Source organism: Fopius arisanus, unplaced genomic scaffold (assembly GCF_000806365.1).
Source record: "Fopius arisanus strain USDA-PBARC FA_bdor unplaced genomic scaffold, ASM80636v1 scaffold00017, whole genome shotgun sequence".
Classification (NCBI taxonomy): domain Eukaryota; kingdom Metazoa; phylum Arthropoda; class Insecta; order Hymenoptera; family Braconidae; genus Fopius; species Fopius arisanus.
Window position 1 is genome coordinate 301,732 of NW_011887756.1, and position 26,945 is coordinate 328,676.

Sequence of the window (26,945 nt, forward strand, 5' to 3'; positions counted from 1 at the left end):
TAAGGACAAAAGCAACTTACATTTCGGGGACCAACCTCGTTTGTTTCCTTTAAAAAAAAAATGAGTAAAAAAGTGTGAGCGAAGTCGTATCATTTGCGAAAAAGATTTTCAAAGGAAATAATCAACAAAACCATCAATACTGACTTCGACAATATTTTATTATAACAGTTCAATATGAAGAAATGAAGATAAATATAAACACTTGAAGTAAAAATGAAAAAAACAATAATGGCATCGCACAAGAGAAATAGTATCGCAATATTCTTATGAAATGTACGGGAAAAGCTAAAGAGTAATATCACAATGCATGATTCGTTTATAAAAGTGTCAAGAAAATTCTAAGACAAAATATCAGAGAAAGGAGAGACGCATGTATGCACACCCGATGTATCTTAACTTTTCTCGATAAAGGACAAAGAAACATCATAAATATAACGTGAGAATGATCTCGGGAAAATGCAAACAGCGAGATTGAAAAATATCTGGCAAGTCGCCGATGAATCATGCACCAAAATTTTTATCTCAAGGCCCAATACGACAAATCTTAAATATCAACTTGAAATATTGATTCGTATGTATAAACGTCAATAGTGAATACTTGATTGCATCGTTGATATGACGTGTCCAAACTTTCTTCATTATTTTTCCCCTCAATTTTTCGTCACCTCAATCATTCGGAAAAATATCGGTGAGAATAAATACTATGCACTACCGTATACGCGAAGTCTTATAGAGAGATGGAATCAGTTTTGAATAAAAAAATATTTAGGTTTTTGTTTTTATCGTATGAAAAATTTGTAAAAGAGGTTCTCGTCTTGCGAGCAACGATCGTTGTACCGAAGAAACAATTCACAACAACTTGGTCGGACTATTGTCTATTTCTTGAGACTGAGGAAATATTTCAGTGGTTCAAGTGATTGAAGGAGATGAGTCCAACGATTTAAGGGATGAGAAGCATTTTCCTTCAGCAAAACTTTGGGGTCATCTTCATTCAAATCTTTACCTCCATTGTTTATTTCTTCCGATGTAAGAACAATGTTGAGTTTTGTTTGGCAAGGCATACGCCACGAGAACCTATTGCTACCTACAATCAACATCTTGATTGTTATGGAATTGAATGATTGCATTAGAGTCCCTTTATCTATCTCCTATGAATCTTAAATCTTTAAGCATCATGTGAGAATCTCATAATGTACCTCAAATAATTAACGTGAAAGCTGAATTTCTGTGAGCACTCACAAAAACAAATCTTCCATTACGACAATTTTATCATAATTTATTACAAAGTTTCGCACCTCTGGAATTATTGCCGTATTATTACCGCAATTTCATCAAGCGCCTGTATTGTATACATAGAAATGTGTGTATATATATTATATATGTAGATATATATTATATATAGAATAGTAGAAGTAAAATATGTAATCATGGAAGAACAGATTTGTGTCTTCATTTCAGAAAGAAAGTGGAAATATCGCCTGGAGAATTCATGACTCTTCAGGATATGTCTCTAAAAATTTGTACCATTCGAGAATTCAGAACCTCAAATCATGAACAATAGGGAGAAATCATAATCTTTCTCTGAATTGAAAAATTCTCCCGGTGACATTCCCTTGAAATTTCGATGGGATATTTAGCAATAAAAACTGCAGTTGTTAAATTAACAGTTTAGGATTGAACTGTCACAACTAAAAACTCCACAGAGAAATCCAATGACAATGATTTCTCGATATTAAGTTTTTCCCTCGGTTTAACCAATAGTATTTTGTGCGTAAAGTATTAAGACTAGTATTTAACATTAAATATTGTGGATTATTCCCAGAGTAGCAACATTCGTTACATAATTAAACGGGCCTAGGGTTATTAATCAAGTAATTGAAATTATTATCAGTCTGATTATCGTGGTACAAATGTCTTATTCGATAGACGGAAATGAAAATAGCGAGTGGATCATTAATTTTTCAAATCTTTTACTGATTATTCATGAGTGCACGATGGAAATTGTGGATGTGGTGATGTTATTCCCATCGCTGCAGATGCTGGATGATGTAGTGGTGTCTTCTGATGATGGTGATGTTATAGTCAGCTGTCGCTTCTCCATGTGATTGAGGGTTTTTTCTATGGCTCTCAGTCGCTTCTCTAAGCTCGTTGTCCCCAGAATTCCAACTTGGAGTTGTGGCCCAAAGGGAAGAATCGCGAGGATCCACCAGGTCCAGGAGGGACCATCAGGAAGACGCCACCACTCATCCTCAGGAGCTGGAATCTTGCCGAATACTCGTTGAATCTCTGTTTGTTGATGGAGAGATACTGTCGACCACCACTGCTGCCCCTTCAGCCATACCTGATGAAGATAAATTATTTATTTATTCAAATTTATATTTAATAATGAAAAATTAACGGTTGTGGCATCACACAGTCATGCCTATCAGTATGATCTACAATTCTGTGCATGAAATATTCCACTCGGTGTATGTGGTACACGAAAATGTTGTGCAATCTTTCTTCAGGTAAATGAAATCAATGAAAGTGGTGGATAAAATAATCTATCGATTCGTTTACCTTATAATGAAGTTCATGTAGACTCGGAAGATGGTCCTGTGGTACAGACGAGTCTCGTAAGAGTTCTACCTTAGCTGTGTCGTAACCATCTCTTTCACCTCCCGACAAAACTCTAAATCTTCTACCGCCAACTGTACTCAGTATGCTACATCCGTCTTTCATCAAGACACGATCTCGAATTTCTAGGACGGTGCCGTATTGAGCGTATCTGAAAAATCGAAGAGAATAAATATTTAGGGAGCACACGATCCGACAAATCGATTACCAAATATCGATTTCTAAGCAGAATTACCGAGAAATATTATTTTTTAACATCCTTAAATACTAATGGATAAAATATTACTTAGAAATATTATTCAGAAATATTACAGAACGAAATATTACGTATGAAAAATATTATTGAGATTTTCGTGGAATAATTATCTTATTATATTATAATATTTAATTCGGTATACAAGTATTCTGATCCCTTTCAAAAAAATTAGACGTTTTTTGTCAGCTTTTTCAGAAGGTGCACTCAATGACAGACGGAGACGCGGAGATATCATAATTGTTAGTTTTTCACAGGGGAAAGGTGACAGTGAATGGAGTTTATCAGTCCAGAGTAATAAATATGGAAATTTTATTTACCTTTTACTACCTGTTGCATCTTTGTTGAGACAAGCGGCAATGCCAAAGTGTCTGACACCACTCTCAAGGCATCTCCTAACCATCAGTCTGTATCTTGGCTCGTAAACGAATAATGGACAAGCAACACACGGGAATGCAGTGGTACATACAAAAACAGCAATCTGTTGACTTCCCAAAATTCCGAGATCTTGAACTAATTCCAGTCGATGGCTAGCTGCACGCGATGCATATTCCGTTGGAGATATTGTCATCAGTGCTTTCTCCACGAATTCGGTCACCGTTTTCTGATTACTCGCCAGATACTGTCAATTCAAAAAAAAAAAAAATCAGGATTAATAATGGATGATTCCCCTCCTGATATCCTCACACTATGAAATAAAAAAAAGAAAGCGTCCGACTCGATTAAATGAAAACTAACTTCAACGGGGCGACGATTAAATTTTGGAAACGACGAGTATTAGTTTGTATTCATTGTATTTTCAATAGCTTTTCCTCTAAAATCCTCGACTTCGTTCCTACGAAATCATTGAAAATGACTCGCAGTCACGAAATCATGTCGCGAGCAACCCGAAGTGTTTGTTCATTTCCTCTCGAAATCATAAAAATCAACCCCAAAATCACGTGAGATCGATTGAATTCCGAGATGACGATTTATGGAGATTATTGATCTGCAGTTCAAGTGATTATGATTGTAAGGGTTTTATTCTGGGGATTTTTCAATGAATCCTTTTTTATATTTATCTTACATCGGCTAGAGAAGTGACACACAATGGACAAGCTGAGGAGTAGTCCAGACAACGATCCAAACACATCCAGCAATATGTGTGTCCACAAGGTGTTGTCACTGGTTTCCACAGCGATCGACAGCACAGAACGCAATCTAAATCACTCAAACTTGTGCCACTTGATAATGGAGGTAGTAGAATTTCTGCCGGCATTGATTCTATTCCTGAATAATAAATGTTAGTCAATGAAAAACATCCGGAAAAAAGCCATATAATTTTTATTTATTTATTTCCAATTGTCCATCGATTTTTAAAACGAATAACCATGACAACGTACTCTTCAATTTCTCGATCTCCTGGTAAACCCGATCCAAGATGGTGTGGAACTTGACATTGGGCTGAGGTACATTATTGAAGAGTAGCCTCCGGCATATCGCCTGCAATGAATAATAAAATACTCCATGAGTAAAAGTCGTAGGAGCGTTGACCGATTTTATGGAATTTCTAAAAGACAAAGTGAAATGAAAATCAATCAGGGACTCATGAAATTGCAATTGGAATTGCGGAATGTCTCGTATGAAGATACGATTACAGAATTGAACGGTTCAAGACTCGGATGTACCATCAATAGGACGTAATCGTTAGTTTTTATTTTATCTGCTAGTTTAAAATATTTCTGCATTTGGGTTGCAAATGGAATTGCGGAAACCACATCAATTGTTATAAATAATAATAATAAAAAAGAGGAAAAATTGTTGGAGGGGGGTAGATCGAGATATTGATTCCAAGTGATTTTTGTTTTTTTTGTTTACCCAGTAATAATTAAAAATACGCAGTTTATTATCGGTAACGTTTGACAGTTCATTTTGATTCTTAATTGTTATTGATTATCAAATGTATTCCTTCCTCCGTCACGGCGGCTAGTAAACTGTATATTTTTAATTATTTTTTTATAAACCCAGGAAATTATCCCTTGAAATCAATATCTCGATCTGCCACTCTTCCACATTTTCCCCATTTTTTATCTTTTGTAACAAAAAAATTGCTGAGCACTCATGACTTCATGCCCGATTGATGCAATAAGATAACAATTGTAAAGTGAATTGAGCCCTTTAATTCGTCCTTAATTACAACTTCTGCAAATGCAACAGCAAAATGGATAAGAGACATGAGTGGAAACATAATATTTCCATGAATTGCCAAGGGGATGGTGCGGGTGATGGGAAGTGAAGGCTTGGTGCTTTGAAATCGATAACCTCGCAGCCGCGCACCAACGCTGCACCACGTAAATGATCCAAAATTACAGAATCGAGTTTCAACAATTAATAATTACATGGGATCTAATTTAACACCATTGATTATTTACTCGAGGATGTTTATATTTATGTCGAGGGATAATTGATGGTTTGAAAGTGGAATGAATGATTTTAAAGACGAGATCAGGTGGTGATTTGCTGATGGTGATCTCCACCTAAAAATTATTCATTTTTTCGTCATCAGGTTGTGGAATTTTTTAGAGCAATTCGGAGGGTCTTGTTACCTGAGTGAATTCCTCCTCGCTGCTGCTGTTGTCCTCGCAGTCTGATGAATTGAGAGCTGGACGACGGTGACGCTGATTTGGACTCATCAGGGGTCGACGGTGATGATAATGATGGTCACGGTTTCTTCTCACGCGGGCGTTGCTCTCTGATATTACGCTGTAGGGACTACGAGGTGTCGGCGGACTTTTTCGACGGTGATTTGTCGATAATATTCGGTGTAATACCTGTGGAGGAGTGAATCTTTCATTTAAATATTTCACTCTGAATATTTTCAATCTTTCGATTTTTCAATTGTACACAATTAAAAAGTGCGCAAACAATTAAAGAAATCTATTTGCTCAAGTAAATTGAACTTGCAGAAAACTTATTAAATTTACAAGAAATTTTGAATTGATTTTATATTTTTTTTAATTGGGTCACGATTTGGAATTTTCAATTGGAAAATTTTACGGAATTATAGGGGAATTTTTTGGATAGTTTAAATTGTTTTGATGAAGAATAGAATGATGATTTACCCTTGTCAATTCGTGTCGAACGTTCACGGTATTTTTCTCAATAGCAACGCTAGTGCACAATGCAAAAAAGGCTTCCTCATGTCTCCCGAGTGCTGACAGCGCAACTCCTCTTCTGTAATGGCCCTAAGTTGATAAAACATAAAATAAAACAGAAAGAGCGATTATTTCCATGCTGTTCACATAATCAGTGAATTATCCAGTTCGCCCACAGTCCATTAAAAAGTTGCAATCGTAAAATGTTGAACTCATTGTAAACTCTGAGTTGCATCACCTCAATCGATAGTTTGAGTGATGAAGAAATGTCGAATAAGGTTTTTATTTCATGATGAAGTGGTTAATTTTCTTCAACATTCGATTGTCGTCGATTGTTAATTACGCAATGATGACGAGACTCTGTAATTGACAATCGAATTTCAGGCGGGACGAAGTTGTGTTTATGAAGTTTCTTTTCATGTAGAAAATCGGAAAACTTCAGTCCCTCTTCAGATTGAAGTAGACGCTTGTCTAACTTCTATCGTTGTCATTAAAATATCAGCAAAAACATGAACAGCTTATGAAGGTAAACAGTAAAAACTCAACGCGATTCAAAATTCTTAGATATAATTACATACCATTACTACAATTATATCATTACAAAAACGTTAATGAGGAATTGTTTGAGAACCATTCAAAAGAAAACGGAATGGAAATAAAAAGGGTCGTTTACCATCGAATTAATAATCATAGGATATTCACTTTCTATTAGTTTATCCGTAATTATTACCTGAAAATTCAATGACACATTTTTTCGAATGGAATTATTTATTCCTTAGACTTTTTATCCTCTTTATATACCAAAAATGTGAAGGTGGATAACGATTTTAATTTTGTAATTAACATTTTTTCATTTCGTAATTGATGAGTTATTGAAGTGGTCATTTATCTGACTGGAAATATGACAAATTACGTTCCAGTATTTTTTCAGTGTGTGGAATGCAATTGGAGTTGAAAGAAATGGCGGGTATCGAAATTCGAAGTGAAATTGTCCATTACCAGTGAATAGTCAACCAATGAAGTATGACTGAAGTATAAACGGAAGCAAACGTTCAACAGGACGTTGAATATTACGTCAAACCGGATATTCGCAATTTCTCGCGTTACATCGACTAATGTTTCTCCATAACAAAACCAAGTGAATAGAATATTTATTTACCTTGCCCCAATCCGGTCGCAGTCTGACTGCATGATCAGCGTCTGTCAGGGAAGCCTGGGGTCTGTTCAGAAGCAGAAGTGCGTGGGCTCGGTTACTCAGGTGTAATGGACTATTAGGTGCTGCAACAAACAGTAAAAACTTCAATTAGCCAAAGAAAATTAATCATAAAACGAGATTTCTCCTTTTTACCAAAAATTTCACCCAAAAAAAAAAGTTTTCAGACAATCGAAACTTTATATTCAATTATTTACATGAACTCGAACTTTTATTTAATTCACGGAAACAATTACTTTATAATTTTTTTTGGATTAATTATATTTCGAATTAATTTGAAATTAAAAATAAATTGATTGATTGATGATTTTTACGTTTTTTTTAATTTCTCGAATCATGAATTTGAAGTTTTGATGCGAAATTTTTTTGGAGTTTCAGGGAAACTATTTGAAGATGTTGACAAGATTGTATAATTTAATTTAGTGAGTTATTGACGGATTCAGGGAATAAATAAAGCGTTGCGACTCATCTTTTGCAATCTCGCCCCCAACAATCAACTCAGCTAAAACAATCAGGGGGAATTCAAACAGACAAACTGTGCTTTGTGTATAATACCAGTCGACCATTGAGCGTGGAAACTTTCATAATCTCCCGTATAACTTTGCGTAACAAACAACGGGTTTATTTTTTTTCCTCTGGTCCACGAAGTAGACGAGACGAGAGGGAGGTATTTCACAAGCCTCTATACCATTTACCTTACCGTCAATTACCGTTACAAATTTTAACGATCTTTCGTAATAAATTGAGTGAGTAGGAACGATTGAGATAAAATTGTTGCGAAAAATTGTTGATCCGAGTTATCAAAAACGAAAGAAAAATTATTAATTCGAAGACAACTGCCTCCCTACTACAGTTTTCGGTAAATGCCGCTCAACCCAAGAGAGATATCGAATTTTTCATTATTACCTTTTTTAAGAAGTGGAGTGAGAGCAACAAAAAAAGTCATTACAAAAATTGCGCTGGATCGCTTGGTTTCGGAGATATCCCACAAAAACTCACCTGCCACTTCAAATTGAATTACCAACTATTCAAAAAAGGATTCCAACTACTTTTTCAATTAATATTTAATTCAATAAGTATTTAAACAATTGAATAATCGATACTGAACGATTCTTGCACGATTAAATAATCGCTTACCAACAATAACAAAATAAATCAGTTGAAATTTTATAAACAAAAAAATAATTTCCTGAATAGAAAAAACCAAGGAAAATTTTTCCTTTATTCTTTACTTTATTATTTTAGTTTACTCAAATTGGATTTAGTTTTTCATTCAATTTAATAAACCGCCTCAAATAATTATTAACCAAACCGGATGTTTGAATGTTTAATTACTCGAGGGAATTCAATAAGTTTTGAGAGTGCATTTATTCGATGCATTGCGCATCGTTTTTTCGCGGTGAATGATTTGAATAAAAATAATGTCAACACGTAGTTTATTGAGTACATTGACCAGACGGATTGACAGTACATCGAACTCTGCTCATTGCATGGTAGTTTCCCGCGAATGTCGAGGTCGATACTATCGAAGCGTTAAATCGATGTTACAGAGGCGTAGGACAAACCGTGGGTAAACGTGCGGTTCTCAAAGCCATTTTACCGTGATCTCAAACCATTCCATTACATAACTCATATGTACATAAACGTCGACAGTTACTGGGTATTATTCCGGCCGTTGTTTCGATGTTAATTGTATCAGTTCTTTTGTGAGTAACAATGGGACTGGAGGATATTGTGAAAATAATCTATGGGATGGGTGATGACTCTTTGCATGACGGGAATTTTTTATTTCAGGTGATCACTTCACCAAATTGTAATTATTGTCAGTAATTAATGGCTGAGTTCAAATTCTAGTGCATTTTCAATTGAGTTGGATGACAGTAGTAATAAGTGGGCATGCAATCATGAGAGAATGTTGGGGTAAATCAGCAAATTTCATCAGCAATTCCGGTAATTGCTTCTGGCAGAACCGATTTTTAGATTTTTTAACAAATTTCTGGCCTTTTTTCAAACAATATTGGCCGGCTAAATATATATTTAGATATTTATCTAGAAAATGGAAGAGTAATTTGGGCCGGAACCGGGGAATGTGGCCCGAATTCCGAGAAAATTACGGCAGCAAATGAGAATAATTCATAAATATTGAGTAGGAGTGGATAATTTTTTTTAAATCGATTTTTTCAACAACAAATTATTGGTTTAATATGTTCTAGCCTACCAGATGATATTACAATTACAGAAGCCCGAAAAGTGAAATCAACAAGACGATTCATCATGATCAACCGATGGGCCTGATCTATGACTTTTGGGGGATGAAAGTAACTCTTTTGCAAAACGCAATTCCGTCCGATTTACTTGTAAATTTTCCTTCAACCACCTGTTAATTTCTATGTTCCGGTACTGGATGTCATTAGAGCCCCCAAAAAAAACCCGACAAGTGTAAAAAAAAGAGAACAAAATGGTTTCATCATCAACCATGGGCCTGATTTATGACTTTCGACGGACGAAAGTGACTCCTTCAAAATGGAAATTTTTCACGTGTCATGTGTACCCACGTAGTAGCTGACATTAGATCATCATGAGGGTCCAGACGATGTCAATGTGACCTCCAGTGTCTCAGACGAATGGTGGAATATGATGGGCTGATTAACAATGTTGAAGGAATGATCAAGAAGTACAGGACAGCGACTGAATACGTGGCTGGGTTGACCGACCTTTACGTAACTCAGTCGGTGTTTGTTGCTGACGGTTATATATCCCTCTTTGCGATCTGTCGCTCTGCTGCAGCTGCATGATATTTTTTTCCTGTTTTCCCGCAACTCTGTCCTCACCTCGGCTTATTATTGCAGTAATTTTAGTATTTGAGCTGCTGTTGTTTGAATATCCATATTTTTATTCGCGACAAGCACAACCCAAGCTCCTGATTTATTTCACCATTGCGGTTTATGGACGAATGTTTATGATCACTTGGAGCTATCGTTAATGTGTTGATAATGACTGACGTGACAATGAGCTCAGGGGGTTGAGGATATTTCGTGGTGATTTATTACATCTCTTTGAGGAAGAATTATTCTCGAGTCTTGATGGTTGATGGGTGCGTAGACATTGACAACCGGAAAATAGAAGCGGGTGATTGAAATTTCAGGTTGATGAAGAAAAATTGATTTACTAGGCCAATCAGGAAGGGGGGGTAACGGAATATGAGAGAAAGAAATAATTTAAACACAGTGGATTCAATACGGTAATTTTAGTTTATTGAAAATGGCGGGAGGAAGAAAAAAGAAAAGAAAAAAAAGAACATTTGCCACATGACCTCATTGCAAAAATCGTTGTTCAAATGGATTTTTAATTTCATTCAAGTTCAGTAACTTAGACTCAACTAATCAGGTTATCAGGTCTGATATGATCCACAAAATGATTGATTTGAAGAAAGTCGAGTTGAATCAACTTGAGTATAGCAGGTGTACTTGAATCAAATCGACACATCAACTTGAATTAACCCGTAATAATTAATTCAAGTCTAAATATCAACTTGAAGCTGACATAAAACGTAATGCGGGCTTCCAATATAATTTTTAATACCAATTATTTAATTTCATGTGATATTATTTATTTAATTCACAAGAAATATATTTAACGAGCTTAATACATCTTGTTGCTATCGAAACCGGAAAAAGGAAGTCTGTTAGCAGCAATTAGTGATTGAAGATAACCTGACCGTGTTATCGCTGCTGATTTGAGACTGTGTAAATTCCCCAAAGGGTAATGTTTTCACAAAATAGTAATAAATGTACTCGCAATCTTTTGTGACATTACACTTGAGTTGTACAGCGTGAACAGGTGAGTGCATGGGATTGAAACAGACATAACTTGAAGTCACGGCGTTTTTTTTTTCCATTTCACGGTCAAGTATCCCCCGGAGCCGTGCTTCGATCAAGTTTCTCACTCAACTTTGATCGTTCGATATTCACCTCACGAATAATTCTGGATGAGATGCTGTGAGAACACTCGTTACCTCTTGACCTCAATACTCTGCGAGGTAAGTGGACCTCCGTGAGTCATTTTATACAAAAAAAAAATATGTACTTGAATCAAGTACATGGTGTACATGATTCAAAGGTACGTGTTGTACTTGAAACAAGTATATTAAAGTATTTATTTGAAATAGAGTTCATACTTAATCCAAGTAGATTCGTTATAAAATAGTTATAAAATTAGAATATTAATATATTCGTTCTAAGTATACTTTATGCTTGATTTTCAACAAAAAAATAAATAAATAGAACTTGAATGTGTACTTGTTTCAAGTACAAAGTATACTTGCTTCACATTTTTTTGTAAAAAAATTTCTGTAAAAAATATGAAAGTCCGCCGCTCAATGACTCCGAAAGAAATTAGAAACATTCAAGTAGTGATTTTAAATCTCGGTTAATTTAGAATTTGTTTGCAATTAATTGAATGGCTTTTTGGAAAAACAGTCTGGCAAGTGCAGTCGGACATTTGGCCCATCTCGATCCACTTGCATAATTGAGTCCGTTGACTTCCCCCTGCTCTTTCACTGCGACTTTATTTCAAATGCCGTTTGTCCACTCATTATGTCATTTCGAAACATGGAGGCATTACATGATTCCCACATCGCCTCGAGTTATTGAATTAATTACCTATCGATGATACTCTAATATTTTTCTACAATCGACATATCACTGGCCACAATCACCGATGTGATAATTAGACTGATTAACGCGTGTATCTTTGGGTCGTTTCATCGCGGCTTCATCCCTTTTCTTTGGAATAAGGACGAATCAATTCAAGTCTACATACTAGATCAAAATGTTTATCCAAATGACCAAGGCGCAGTTACGAGTCATCGAGCACACGCTTATGCGCCGCGACGTTTTGCCTCGATCCCTTATATAACATTTTTTTTTTATTATGTAATGTCAAACGCAGAGACGAACTTGTAAATATGTGATAAAACCTCCTAAATTTCAAGTTATTTGAAAAGACAGCTCATTTCCCTCCGATATGAATTCAAATAATTCATTTTTTTTTTGTTTTTTCCCGCGTAATTTCATCATTCACATATTAACAATCAGTACTAAAAAGGGATATTAAATTAAAAATTGAAAATTGAAATTATATTTTTATAAAATTTAGTCAATGAACATAAATTGATGGAATGTAACTTCATTTATTTGTTAATAATAACTGAATTTAATGATAATTAGTAAGTCGACAATTGAAAAAAAAATTATCAAACTTTCAAAAAATTGAAGCTAAAATCAGCAAAATTTCAAAAAATCAAAAATTCCGAATTATTTTCCGAATTATTTTCCTTTATTTTCTTTTCTGAAGACAAGCCGTTTTTTGGAGAAACAAATAATTTTTTATTTTGGTGAATTAACATTTCTTCCATTATTATTATTCTTAAATTTATGGCGAATGGAAAATGGCTGCGAAAGAACTCTAGGGTTGGAGCGTCGGGGCTGGAGAAAATTTGATTCTCGGTGTAATAGTTTGTGGAAATAGTATGTTACATTCTATTAAATTCACGTGGTCTCCCGTTTTCGTACAGTACAAAACTTCTCGTTAGATAATAACGACGCAGAGGCAGGCAGTGAGTAACTTGATGTATTAGTGCCGGCACACGGGCCGCCTAGTGTCAACGTAACCATTTATATAAATCTATTGGCTTACGTAATTCCCGCCGATCACTGCGCAAAGATAAATTCGGTTATAATCATCCACTTTTACAGATGTTCCCGTATAAATACATTCGGCCAATCCAAAACAATGAATTGATTGATTTTCACAACCCGAGACGTCCCGCATCGCAGACAAATTTTTTTCCTTTTTTCTTTTTCCTTTTCCCATTTCCCTTTTTATTAATAATCTTTTATTATTTTTTTATTTGCAGCAAATGTCTAAATTAATTCCATCAGCCTGATTCATCCATCTCCTGATTCACGATGCAAAAATATTTTTAATGTAATTTTTATAAGTAAAATAAATTTTTTGGAAATTATTTACAGGCGAAAATGAAAATGAAGTGAAGGGAGAGAAATTGATGGATGATTTTGATTTAGCGGTGGAGGTAGGAGAGATCATTTTTGTTTTCACGATTTGTGATGGTTCGAGGTTATAATGAATTACGAATGCATAATTTGTTTTGATTTCGTAATGGAGAAGCAACTGAATGAGGGAAAACGTGATGAGAATTTTCGAGAAAGTTGTCAATCCTGTCATTTACCGCAGGCTCTTCCCTGAGGGTTCAATATTGTTTAGCCCTTATAATGGACTCCCATCGTGACTATTTGCACTATTTTACACGAGTTGGGGTATTAATAGTCGAGTTTTGTGGGAATTATATAACCGAATCGAGCCATGATTGCAGTGTGATTCATAAGTCCGGAGTCCCGTCCGTTTATACAATCTCGACTATTGCTTAAATTGAATTTCACGAGTCACCAGTGCATTGTGGGACTATTTGATGGGACACTTGATCCTCAGTCCAGTGTAAGTTCGTATGATAAATTCCATGAAAATTACATTGAATTTTATAAAAAAGAAAACGTGAAAATTGCGTAAAGTGCAAAGTGAAGTTACAAATGAAATTGCACGTAAATTCTTCGAATCTTCCGTAAAATTTAATAAATCATTCCGTAATTCTTTTCCAACGGTTGAGAAATTTTACGGATTGCAACTTAGAAATAATTTTCCACCGATTTTTTTTTCATTCTGGAGATTGTGAGATTTTTTTTCTCATCAATTCCTGTGAAAATGATGGAAAAATGGAAAATAATTCTCGTATGATTAACATTGCACTATGATAATTAAAGCTTTAGGGGGGAGAAGGGGGAACTCATAAATTCAGGAGTTTTAATTTTTACTGATTTTGTTGTAATTGAATTATTTGTCACGAATTACATTATTGTTTATTCTCGTGCTTTCTTTCGGGGGAGGTAATTCTTCTTCCAGCTTGTTTATGGATTCACATAAAATTTTTAAATAGACAGAAAATTTTACGTAACCGAGGCCAGACGTAATACGATCAAGAGGATTGTGTATCCAGTTTAAAATGTCACGTAATTTTTTTTCTATGATTGTTTTTTCATTGAAACCAGTCGATCTTACAAAAAAATTAACGAATAAATTAAAATTCTGTGCAATTTTTCAATTTCCCCCAATTATTAAGATCAATAATTGAATTAATTCATTTTCAGTAGGAGTATATCGCATTTAATTTTCAATGATTTAATAATAAGTTGTAAAATAACTCTAGTTTTAAATTCGTTATGTGAAATGTTATTAATTTTATTTGTTGCAGATGCTTTTTTATTTACAAAAACCACGAATTTGGATTTTTTTTATTGACTAAAAAGGGAATAAGTGGAATTATTACATTTTGAAATTGACGCTGGGTTTATGTAAGTAATGTATCGGCAATAAAATGTCCACGTGACTTGCGTTAATCTTATCTCCTTTATAGTACGCGTCTAATGTTTCATTTTCATACGCCTCTCAACATTTTATCACAATTTGGGAGATCGAGTGAATCGATTATCAATTCTAAATTCAAATATAATTATTTATATAATCATCAAATACGATTACAATCTGCATGACTCTCTCAAGCTGTTATGATTTGTTTGTAATTATTCATCAATGTATTCAACATTTTCGTGAACACTAAATATACTTAATTGAGAAATCAATGCCCAAGATTTATTTATCAAATTACGCGGCAATTTTCTTGGAAGTTACGTATGAAAATCGTTTAAAAATCATTTCGTAATTGTCAGCAAAACGATTACGTCCTCCGATGGACAGATATGGTCGACATTTTTTCCATACCTGTAAAAAAAAAAATTCAAAAACGCGTGCTAAATCCAGAGTTAATTCCTTTCCCCCAGTATTTTCAATAAATCGATCGAGACAAACTGGATGTCGTAATTAAAAATCAATTAATAATAATTATTGAATAAGAGTTGATGATTAAATTCAGTTATCCATAAATTAGATAATTGACTTCAATTGAGGTGGGTAAAAAAAATGGAAAAATTATTTTTGTTACGATCCATTGATTTTCCAGTCTCTTGTCCTTGATCAATCACCCAGTAGTTTTGGTAAGATCCGTTGATGTTAAACCAGGTCGTGGTCTTTCACCATGACACAGATTTTCAAAACGTATATATGCCGTGGATAAATTTCGTCTCAAGTTGCATAACACATACGTTACAAATCCTCATTTCCAGTGGGTTAGAATCCGATCAAGCCAGTAATATTCGATTTCGTACTTTGAATCCACAATCAATTGTTAAATAAATGACACGAATCAAAATTGATGAAAAAACCTCAACTATTTCAATTGATTCATAAATTTCAATCTGTTTCCATGAAATCATCCGAACCAATCAATTATGATTGATCGACTTACTCCGTCAATCCATGACCCTTGATGATTCATAATTACATTGACTTCATTAACTCCACGGATTTTATAAAGAAATTATTTTTCCCGACCGTTACATGTCTTAATTGAAAAAATTGATGATTCGATTGATTCGTAAATTTTCATTGGCTCTCGCGGAATCAGTGGAGTGAATCAATCATGATCAATCGACTGAAGTATTTTATTTCATGCACTGTACTAGCTAATTATAAATGGTACGTAGATCCTTAATTAGTTAATAATAAAAAGAATTTCCATTTTTGTACATCAGATACGTTTTAAAAATTCTCGAATCAAATGACGAATTGTAAAAAATGATCTGAAAAATATAATTCATGTGATTCTCCCCGCCATATTAATAAATCTTTGAAAAGCAGGAAATGGTAAGCGATTCCAACGGAAATTTGATTTCCACTCGCAGAATTTATGATTGCCAGAAATTGTGACAATAAGAATAAAAAAATGGAGATTTCATCGGCATAACGGAGAAAATCATTACCGCACCAAAATACAGGATTGAAACTGGGGAAAAATCATTGATCGCACAAATGAAATCAGAAAATGCATGGTATGCTGATAATTGACGTCTAGACTAGTCCGTTGATTAATTGTTAGCAGCAAATAGAGAATGGGCGGAGTTGCGGGATAATGGCTCGGCATCTGAATAGTTGTCAGTATAAATGAGTTGTGAACATGTTTTATATAATTCAGATGAGAAGAGGAAAACATTTGATGTGGGGTATGCAGGCGAGAAAATGTAGGACAACTTCGGTCTCGTGTGACTCACGTGATACCGCAATTTTATCACGAAATGGTGAATAACAAATTGAAGGAAAGTAATGAGTGCAAGAAAATATTGATAAACAATTCACCAATATCAATTTTTTCGTTTATTGTTTCATTGTAATCCGACGAAAATTAATTAAAAGCCCAAAATAATTTTGTATTTATTTAAATTAAACGATTAAATTAAGAATTTCATGCAATTTGGGCAGGAATTCATATTAAATTAATATTAAAAATATATCGAAGATTTAATAAACATTTGGCCGAATGTTTTGTCGATTCTATATATTTTTAGGATTTATAATGAATTTATAAAAAATATCAACGGTGCATCACATAATAAAGAGCAATCACGTGAATTTAAGTTACAAAAATAATTATAACAATTTTTATGATTATTTGAAATCGGTTCATTTGTTTATCAAGTAAAGTCTTTGTTAACAGTCCAAATTGGCAAGACCTCGGGAAATTCATGAATTTCCGGTGTAGTGGGGAAACAACGGATGGAGGTCACTGAGAATTCTTTCTCCGTGAATAAGATGAAAAGTTTGTTTATGGATGCCATTAGTAAAAATAAAGTGGGTCTAATGCTGTTCGGGGTGGTGAGAAACTAGGGTGAAGCGTTGAGAAGAGGAGAAAAAAAATAAGAGAGTGAAAAATATCGGCTTGGCCCGACCTCCACCTCTGTTTTCGCGGCCATGACATCCTCTCGCGAATCATTCCTGACGCGAATTCCCCTCATTGTCATTCTGTCATTTCAAATCGTTCTTTTGTCCGATAAATCATTCCACAAGATCAAATCCACTCCATTTTACTTTTTTTCATCATTTTAAAATTATGCAGCACTCACGTTTAATTGTTTACACATCTCACTTATTATGCGTATGATGCACTTTGCATAATTTGTTTTTTTCAACATTTCAAGAATGACTTTTGTTTTTTTATTGTTATTATTATTTCAGAGTTTTTTTGTTATCATTATTTTCTATCGGTTGCGTGTGATTTAGTTCAGTTTTTAATTCATATTCTGATAAATTTAAACAATATTTCTAGATCAATAAATTTTTTACAAAATAAATGAAATTTTATTGTAGATTTTCCCCAGTACTAGCACTGGAATTTTTTTTTTCCCAAAATAATCGACGATTAGAAATTCATACATGTCCACCTCCTTAAAATTTTGCAAATTTCCCCGAATTTTCTTTTTTCCACCACAAACTTTCGCACGAACTAATTACTATTGTTAATTAAAGAGTAATTTTCGTGACTGCCTGTAGTGCAATCGAGTTTTTTTTTTTCAGTTTTTCCGATTAGTCTAGGATATGGCGAAATTTTCCGGATTATACAATAGATCGTATGCGATGAGTGTGATCTTAAATCAAGGTTGCATCAAGCCATCGTGAAATGTCGTTTTCGCAATAGGCGAGTATAACCCACGTAATACTGTTGTACCACAAATGGGGAATAACATACTCAATATCCCGTGCCATATGGACCGTATGCGGTACAAAATTCCTGGAATATTACGTAACGCATTCATGAAGACATATGGTGGATATCAAGTGCGGTTATCACCCGAGTCGAGGGCTTCTCACAGATATTCTACTAGAATTCCGGAATTCAGCCCTCGAATCAGAATGGAACAATGGAAATCAAAGCCAGACCGAACACTTAACAGATAATTAGAATTTCCTAATTAAACTTAACTCTAAAACCCACGAATTTCGGAAAATTATTCAGCGGATTTCATTATTTTTCCCTGTACAGTACAATTATTTTAATTACATGAACTCTTCATTTTCCCCAGATTTCGCCTGAGTTTTCATTATTTTTACGTAAATGTTGACCTAAAAAATGGAGAATTCACTGGTTTTCAGGTAAATTAAATTAATTAATTAAAAAATAGTTATTTCCTGAAATTCCGGTGAACTCTGAGTGCATAAAAATTTCGCAAATTCCGTTGAGAGCAGAAGAAATATTTTCCTGATCTTTTTACTTTCCGAATTTCTTCTCCATTCGGAAAATTCAGGATTGAAAAATTGTAAACGGCAGACCCAATTTGTCATCGGGTCGATATTGAATTATTCGGAGTATTTTATCTTCAGGTTTAATTATAGCGTTGAAACTCATGTCTTGAGTTCACTTGGAAACTTCAGCTCGACCTAAACAGGTATTCATAGAATAGTCGCTTGAATTTTCGTGGGGGAGCGTGATATCCGGTTGAAGATTAAGTGAAGTTTACTCCCGGTGAGTTTGCCAGCATTTATAACCAGTAAATTACACATTGAAAGGTTGATAGAGCCTTTCAACGACATCGGGTGTTTTCGCCACATGTCATTTAATGTCAACGACCATTTGTACTGAATTTGCTGAATTTTCACAGTGGCATAATCAATAAAAATACGTATTTCCCCTTCCAATTACTTGCTTCTTTAAAATAATTATAATTATTTCTCCAGAGCCTTCTGGATTTTCCATGACTATTATGGGATGTTATAATGTTGTAATGACTTTGTTATCTCCTGTTATGAAGAAATATAATAATAATAATAATTAATAATAAATATGTAATCATTATGTGAGGATGAAACTGAATAAAAAAGGATGAATCAAGCTTTTTTGAAGGATTATTATATGCATGTTATAATTATTAAAAAAAAATTATTTTTGGTGAAATTTTTAGTTACACTTGGATTTTTTAAAAAGTAAATTTTCCCGCGAGTGATAAAACAATGATAGCCCGAAAAAATGACACAAACCGATGACCACGTAATGCCCCCTGGAACAACTACCTTGAACTGCCTCATCCTCAGAATATCAATTTTAATAAGTTCTCATCACTCACCACATAACACTTATGTAATGCCATTACATAGCCCCAAGTGAAGGGCAGGTGATACATTAGAGTCACGAGAGTGATCCTCACATGTGAATTTTTTGGCCTAATGACAGATGTAACATCAAACGGATCACAATTTCTTTTTAACCGAAAAAAAAAAATAAGCGTTACGTAATTTCGATGGATACTTGTCCTTTTAATTTCACGCCTCGGTTCCTCTTCTCCGTAAAAATTCTCTTCGAGACCCTAATTTTTTTTCTACCCAATTCCCTCGTCCCAGACTATTTTCACAATCCCGTGATTTTTGCTCTCGAAGATTTTGAAGGAAATAAAATTTTGATTATGTAATTCGCTCGGATTTGAGGGGTTACATCAGATTACTGCGAATGAATAAAGCGTCGTAGGTATCGCATTAAAATTTATAATGAAGTCGATGTAACCATATGTACCAAGGTCACGTGATTTAATATTATGTAACGGTGATTCAATTTATGGTCGATATTTCGGTTTCACGTGGCGGAGAATTCAGGGGTCGCGCTACTGAAAAATTTTGAAAATTCGAGTTTCAACTAGAATTCCACGAAATTCAGAAGTTTATGAAGAAAAAATGAAAATTTACAACTTGCTTAAATTTTCAATAAATATTCATTAACCGAATATTTTCACGGATTTTTTTTAAACATTACTAAATTTAATTGAATTATACTACAGATTAAATGAAAAAATCATGAAATAGTCAATTTTTTAATCGGAAAACTTCCATTTTGTACTTTGATCACTATAAAGATATTCCGAACTCAGTCCTGACAATTGATGGAATAAAAAAAAATCCGTCGCCCCAACAGAATTATCAATTGTTAACACAAATCTTGCGATAAATTCACGTGCTGTGCATCTCGAATTGCATTACTTGTGAGAATTGATATTCTCCTGATTTAATTACTCATCATCTACAGCCGAGAAATTTTTTTTCAATGACGCGATGAACACTTGCATTATCAATTCAAGTGCATAAAAAATTGTTGTACTCTTTGTGCAATCCATTACGTAATGAGAATCATAAAAGGAAAAGAGAAAAATCTAGATGCGACGCAAAGTGAATTACAAAGTTAAAATTTAAATTTCATCAGGAGAAAGGAAATAGATTAATCTCTGAGCCTCTGAAAAAATCCTAAAACATAATTTTTTGGTGTGTAGTTGCGATATTGGATAAACATTGATAAATAAATGCATTGACTTTATCTCCTTGTAAGTTTTATTTTCCGAGAAAAAGAGAATGATTTGTTCAGAGGCCGATGACGCTGCGGTCATTGTTGTGAGAGTCATGACTCGGTTGATGACAGGATATGTGTAAGAGTCGCCGTTATATCCTGATCTTGAAATAAACATCCACAATTGAAATCCGTATCGGTGTTATCAGATCAACATTTCGCGGAATTTTATTGTGATATTGAGGGCATGTAAGTGTTACAATGACTCTAGATTTTTAATCAGCTGTGTTATTCAACTCGTGAATCTGCCCAGTACACTTTAAACAATAAATAAATTTTGTTTCTTCTTTCCGTGTGAACGAAATTACGATTGAACGAGTAAAAGTCGCGATTGTTTGATACATGAGGAAATACACCGTCTGCCCCGCGGATGGGTTGATTAATCCAAAAAAATGTAGCGAGTCAAGTTGATCTTTGACTTGAGTCAAATCAAATTATTCGAACTTGAATCAAGTCAAGTCAATCAAGTCAAAGAATGGATTTGACTCAACTTGATTTTGAGCTGAATAATCGTAAAATAATTTCAATAATCAAGTTTAGCTGTTCGAAAATATTGACTTGAATCAAATAATCCGGAAGGTCATTAGAAATGACGGAAATATTCTTGATAAGGTAATTGTATCCAGATATTGCGAGATAACCAGTTGTCATCAGATTGATTCTCATCAGATCTGATAGCAAATTTATACTTATAACATATAAGCATTTCTTTGTTTATACAAGTATGTTTGATACTGTGCTGGGCCGCAATTGGAAAAACACCAATTGAAAACGAATGATGAATCTTGGAAGATTGAAGAATAATTGTTAAAAATTGTGGGAATGAACGAAGATGATGAAAATATCGATCAGAACTTGATGAAAGCCCCTCCTGGCTCATTTATTTACGCATAATAAATTTCAATATAAGAATAGATGGCAAACAATGTGCCAACGTGTCTGTGAACTTCGGATTAAATTTATTACAGCGGTAAATTCAGTTTCATTTCATTTTGCTCCACATTCTCGAAACTTCATTGTTACGCTGACTAAATATAGGCGATCGAAATCAAAGTGGTAGACTAGAACAAATGGTAGACTAGAAAATTAGAATTTTTGTCTTGGAGATTGGCGATGAGATTATTTCGGGGGTTTACGGGTACGATACAAGTGCTGAAAAGAGCACTTTTCTGTACGCCTCGCGCAAAAAAATTCTTTTTCGCCACGCCTGAACGAAAAGTTCGCACTTTGCTCCCTGATGAGCGGGACAAAGCGAGTACTTTCCGCCCTCAGGTAGAAAGGTGTTACCAAGCCGCAAAGCGGAGACTTTCCACCCTTGGGAGCAGCTTTCCACCCTAGGGCGGAAAGGCTTCACTTTCCGCCTCATTTATCAGGGAGCAAAGTGCGAACTATCCGTGCAGGTGAATTGAAAAATAGCAGGTGCAGGTCGGGCGGGAAAATATGACTTTCCACCCTTGTTGCACAATATACTATTTTCTCTCACAACTTCCCTGGGCGCCACAAAGTGCTGCTAGTGTCGAAATATAGCATTCCATTTGGGATGGAGGAAATATTTAGTTAAAATGTAGAATTAGAGTGGGTATTCACCATTTTTCCATCAACTCATGTAACATCTTTGGTGTTTCACGGTAGAGTGAGCATTGAGTTGGTCTTACTCGTGTCTTTGTTGCACAGTGGGCGCCGAGCCGTGTCTTATTGCGGTACCGAGGGGATCCGGAATAGTTTCATCTTCGATGGTTGAGTGTACGCCCCGTGGTTCTTGGAGTTACATAACAACCCTCGAGTCTCCGACTGGCCGTGAACTTAGGCGTCCGTACAAAACCAGCTGCCCAGCCCTTTCTTTTTTACTCAACTCGGTGCGCGTCATTATGCGTGAATGTAGCGTCATCCCGTTCGGTTGATGCGCCACTACAACTATTTTATTTTCACAGGGGGAACAAAGAGGTGCATGCCGATATCTTCGGGCTATGGTGCAGAACCGGTTACACCGGTTTTTCACTTCAATTTTCGACACCATTCGATTCCATTTATCTGCGGTACTCATCGAGAGCTTTTTTCCCGTTCTATGCAATACGAAAATTCTCGGAAATTATTCTCGGAAATTATTCTCGGGGATAATATTTTTTCGAAAAAATAGGAAAAAAATTTTTATCTCAAATTGAACTCATCATTCCCCGAAAAAAAATCGATAATATTGTCCTTGAATTTTATAATTAATAATCAATTACTGATTTGTAAAAACTCTTGGATTGTTACAAGTTGTTAATTAATTGATTATTCATTATTTGTTGGCCATTGATTAATTAACCAAAAATTAAAAATCCGAAAAAAATTGTGACAATTCAGTAAAACCCTAGGTTGATATGATTATTAAATTAAAAATTGAATCTTCAAATTATTAATAAAATCCGGTTCGCCTTTGTTCTTGATGAGTCGGATCTTCATTTCATCATCACACGGATGAGAGTTATATTATTAGAATCGAGTCAATGATTCGTAGTTCTTTCCTATTCTCCGAGAATTATATATAGAAATAGAATCTCCAAGAATCAAACAATACGAATCATTTAAGACCCAAAAAATGCAGACGGTAAAAAATAAATTGTTTTTTCAAAACCAAAAGTCCCAATTCAAAGTCCAGAAATCGAAACTTTTTTTTGCGGACATTTGCGGCGGTCAGTTGTGGGTCAACTTCAGATCTAATTCAATATAATATAAAGATACAACCGCATGTTGACATTCAGAACGCCGTTGTAGTTGTTCGCTGCATTTTCTTTATGACGAGTTTATTAATAGCGGCGTAATGATGATCAGGTGGGATTCCGCGCGTCAGTACGTTGAACCGACATTGTGGATGACGATTCCAACTTGTCATACACGAATACCAGACAATGACATATGTACCCCGGCTTCCAACCCTATTACCCAAAAATTACCACGAGGTTAAGCTCCAATGATTCCAAATCATCCGAATCGTCAAGATATTCCTGCAGAAAATGTCCATTCGATTTTTCCCTTAAACTCAGCCCAAGACCCGAATGTTTACAATCATTTTTTTCCGCATAAATAATTTAGATGAACATCCGATGGTTCTTGTTATTCATAACGATCGTTTTTGTAATTGATAAATAAAAATTGTAGACATTTGTAAGAAAGAAAATGGTAAAGAGAAGAATGTGATAATTCGAATGATTTTATTGGAATTGTCGCATGAGTTTCTCGAAAACTAAGAGAGTTAGTGAAATTTTCCTAATGACCTCTTTTGTCGATCTCGACTAGTTACACAAAAAAGGATATGACGAAAATTTCGCTATTTTAATTAGATTTCGAGATTTTCAGTGAAAACCGGCGGAACCGGTTTGCCACTTCGACAGATATCAGACGATTTTACTGAATTTCCAAAATGAATCCGGAATTCCAGGAGTAATTTACTTGAAAATTGATTTCCAGATCGGTATATTAAAAATCCAAGTATATTTATAAACATAAAAATACAGTCGGATCCAATATATTTCACTTTCAATCCAACATCGACAAAAAAAAATCGATTTCTATTCGATTCTAGCATTAACATTAATTAAATAGAATAATCTCGATTGTTCTATACCAGAATCAAGTATACAATCCGCCAAAATCAAGTAGAAAGCGCACAGGATTCAAGTATACTTCTTTCCAATATTCGGGGAGAGCGAGAAAAAATGGAACTTTTTCAATCGTCACTATTTCATAATCGGTAGAGTGAAATCGAATGATTTTTTTTTCATTTTGAACTTCTCCTCTGAACCTTCAAAATGAAAAAAAATCATTCGATTTCATACTGCGGTTACCGATTTATTCAAATCGGTACATGTGCCCTAGCCACCCCTAGCTAAATCCACATTTCGAACAGTCCAACGCTCTGACATCCGCTGAATTTACCAGCACTGATTTCTCAGTGAAATAAATTGATCTCTCTAAAAGTAATACCCCAGAATTTACATTGGCGCATGCGTGGGAATACTTGGTGACTCGATAGTCGCACACAAAGTTTTCAATGTCTGAGAATCTGAACAAAGAGCAGAGACTGCTAGGGAACGCACGCGCCACCAGTTGGGGTCCATGACCGAGAGGATGTGCACAACGAACTGATGAACAAAATTATCGCAAATTAATTATCACTCGTAAACAGCACAACTCGGTGATGACTGATTATCGTTGACGCTATCGGTTGATTCAATTATCGCGTTTTCTGAGAATTTGCCAATTCGATGTTTTATGTAAACGTAAATGTCAAACGTAGATGTCAAAATTGTACACCACAATTTAATTCATTAAAAGAATAACAATAAATAATAATTGCACTGCCATTGAAACTTGAAAAATTACTAGAATACTTTATCGATGTGATTTCCTCAATATTTTTTTCATCATTTTCGCGAGGGTAAATATTAATTACGACATTGAGAGATAACTCGAGTTACTCCCAAAGTAATTGCAAAAACAATTGCTTTACACGAAAGCCCGCAAAAAAAAAATATCATCATTTCTAAATTTTTCTCAAATTATTCCGCCTCAATGACCAAATTAGCCTTTCCCGATTTTCCGGAAGTTTTCCCTCCCATTGAAATCTATCCAGCCGCCACTCACTATAAATTCTACTCTACCGAAAATCCGATTGGAAAAATAATCCGTCAAATACACCTAAAGCTTAAAAATTAATCTGACATTATTTTCAAGCTTCCTGTCCTCGGACCGCCTATTAAATTAATCAGATAAAAATCATGCATTGTCCCCTGATTTTTTAAACAGCGAAATTTCACAATCTTAAACTATCCAGTAATTGTGAAACACCAGTGGTACAACTGGTGAATATTTTTCTGCTAGTATTCGATAAGAACGGCTGGTTGAACTCACCAAGTTTAACAGCAAGATTATATCTCTCGAGTGCCTGAGCCGGATGTCCATCCTTCAAAAGGAGATCACCTTCATGTCTCGCCCTGGTAGCCTCGGCCTCCCTGGGCCACCACTTCTCCACGAGTCTCTGAACCAACACATTGGTCTCCCCAACATCTCCAAGTTTTTGTCCACAAGCCGCACAGCACTTGCCCCCCTCGTAACAACTCCTGCAATGCGTATGTCCACAATAGCCAGTAACCGGCAAATGCAACGTACCCTGACAGCTGGCACAATTGAATGAACCCAGATTGATCTTCCTCTGGGTGAGCCCCACCAAATCCTCAAGAAGAGCACTAGCCAAATGCTTGAGTCTCTCCTGAGGTACAGCAGCAATTCCCATACACCTTGAATAAACATCAAATGCCTCCCTAACTCTTCCAGATCTAGCCAACGAATCCCCATACCCCAGGAGCACCTCCAAATTCGCTCCCTGCATCTTCAAACTCCTCTCATACATCTCCACAGCCAATCCATAATTACTCGAAGCAAACGCCTCCTTCGCAACGTCCGTCATAACTAATTCTCCCTCAAACTGTTTTTCCAATTGAATATACAATAATCAAGCACAACACTCAAAATCCTCTCTGTAAAATCCACTTCCCGATGATTTCAACAAATTAAAACCACCGTGCATCTTTCCAACCCTCAATTCCACTCTATTTATCTCAATAACGATTTCATCGATTTTGGTGCTCACTAGGTTCGGGTCACAGTTTTACGTAACGCAATGAAAATTATGTGTCACAAAATCGCGTGTATTTACATTAACGTTTTGCCTGTTTATTTTTTTTTTCAATTGGGGTGGGTGAATTGATTAATTGGGGTGGTTTTCGATGGGGGTGGGCAATTGATTTTTCAGGAATTTTTCGGGTGTTGAGTTGGCGTTTGATTTGACAGTTGAGACCACGCGGTTTAGTGTCAGTGGGCGTTGTTGTGTTTAGGTAGTTGGTGTAAGCTCATGCCAACTGACGTCTCGGCTGTCAGTGGCATACTGGCGGGCCAGTGTCAGAACAGTCATGAGCCAAGTTGAAATCGAATGTTATAGCTTGGAGTCCAGAGCCGCCGCGACGGGCTTCGATGGTAGCGCCATCTTGTCAGGATTGGCTTTTTTCAATGGGAATTTTTGACGGGGCATTTAGGTACTAAAGAACACACGATTGGCCGACCACACCCCCTCTCCTACTACTTTTTTTCTTTTTTTTTTTCAAACAAGTGGTGAGAAATATTCAATTGAAATTGCGGGGGAGGTATGTACCGCGCGGAGAGATTTATATTTTTGAAAATATAAAAAATATTTCATTCCTGGGTATTTATGTAAGATAAATACAGGGTTATGTAATGTAGAATGTATGGTATGGAGTGTTTTTTATATGTTCTTGATAAAGTGGGAAATGGAGGGAATTCGTAGACTTTGGGGAAAAACATTCTTATGTTTTTTCGCGGGGT

At 35.2% G+C, this 26,945-nt stretch overlaps 1 protein-coding gene across 1 annotated transcript; it reads right to left on the reverse strand.

The window, feature by feature from the left end:
* Positions 1 to 173: 173 nt before the first annotated feature.
* LOC105263868 (LON peptidase N-terminal domain and RING finger protein 3) lies at positions 174 to 26,490 on the reverse strand. The gene is made up of 9 exons (XM_011300352.1): positions 25,458 to 26,490; positions 7,163 to 7,281; positions 5,971 to 6,093; positions 5,455 to 5,679; positions 4,252 to 4,351; positions 3,936 to 4,138; positions 3,190 to 3,491; positions 2,560 to 2,767; positions 174 to 2,341 (listed from the first exon to the last, which is right to left on the reverse strand). Exons 1-9 carry the CDS (start codon positions 26,011 to 26,013, stop codon positions 1,982 to 1,984), a joined length of 2,196 nt encoding a protein of 731 aa, XP_011298654.1. The 5' UTR covers positions 26,014 to 26,490; the 3' UTR covers positions 174 to 1,981.
* Positions 26,491 to 26,945: the final 455 nt, after the last annotated feature.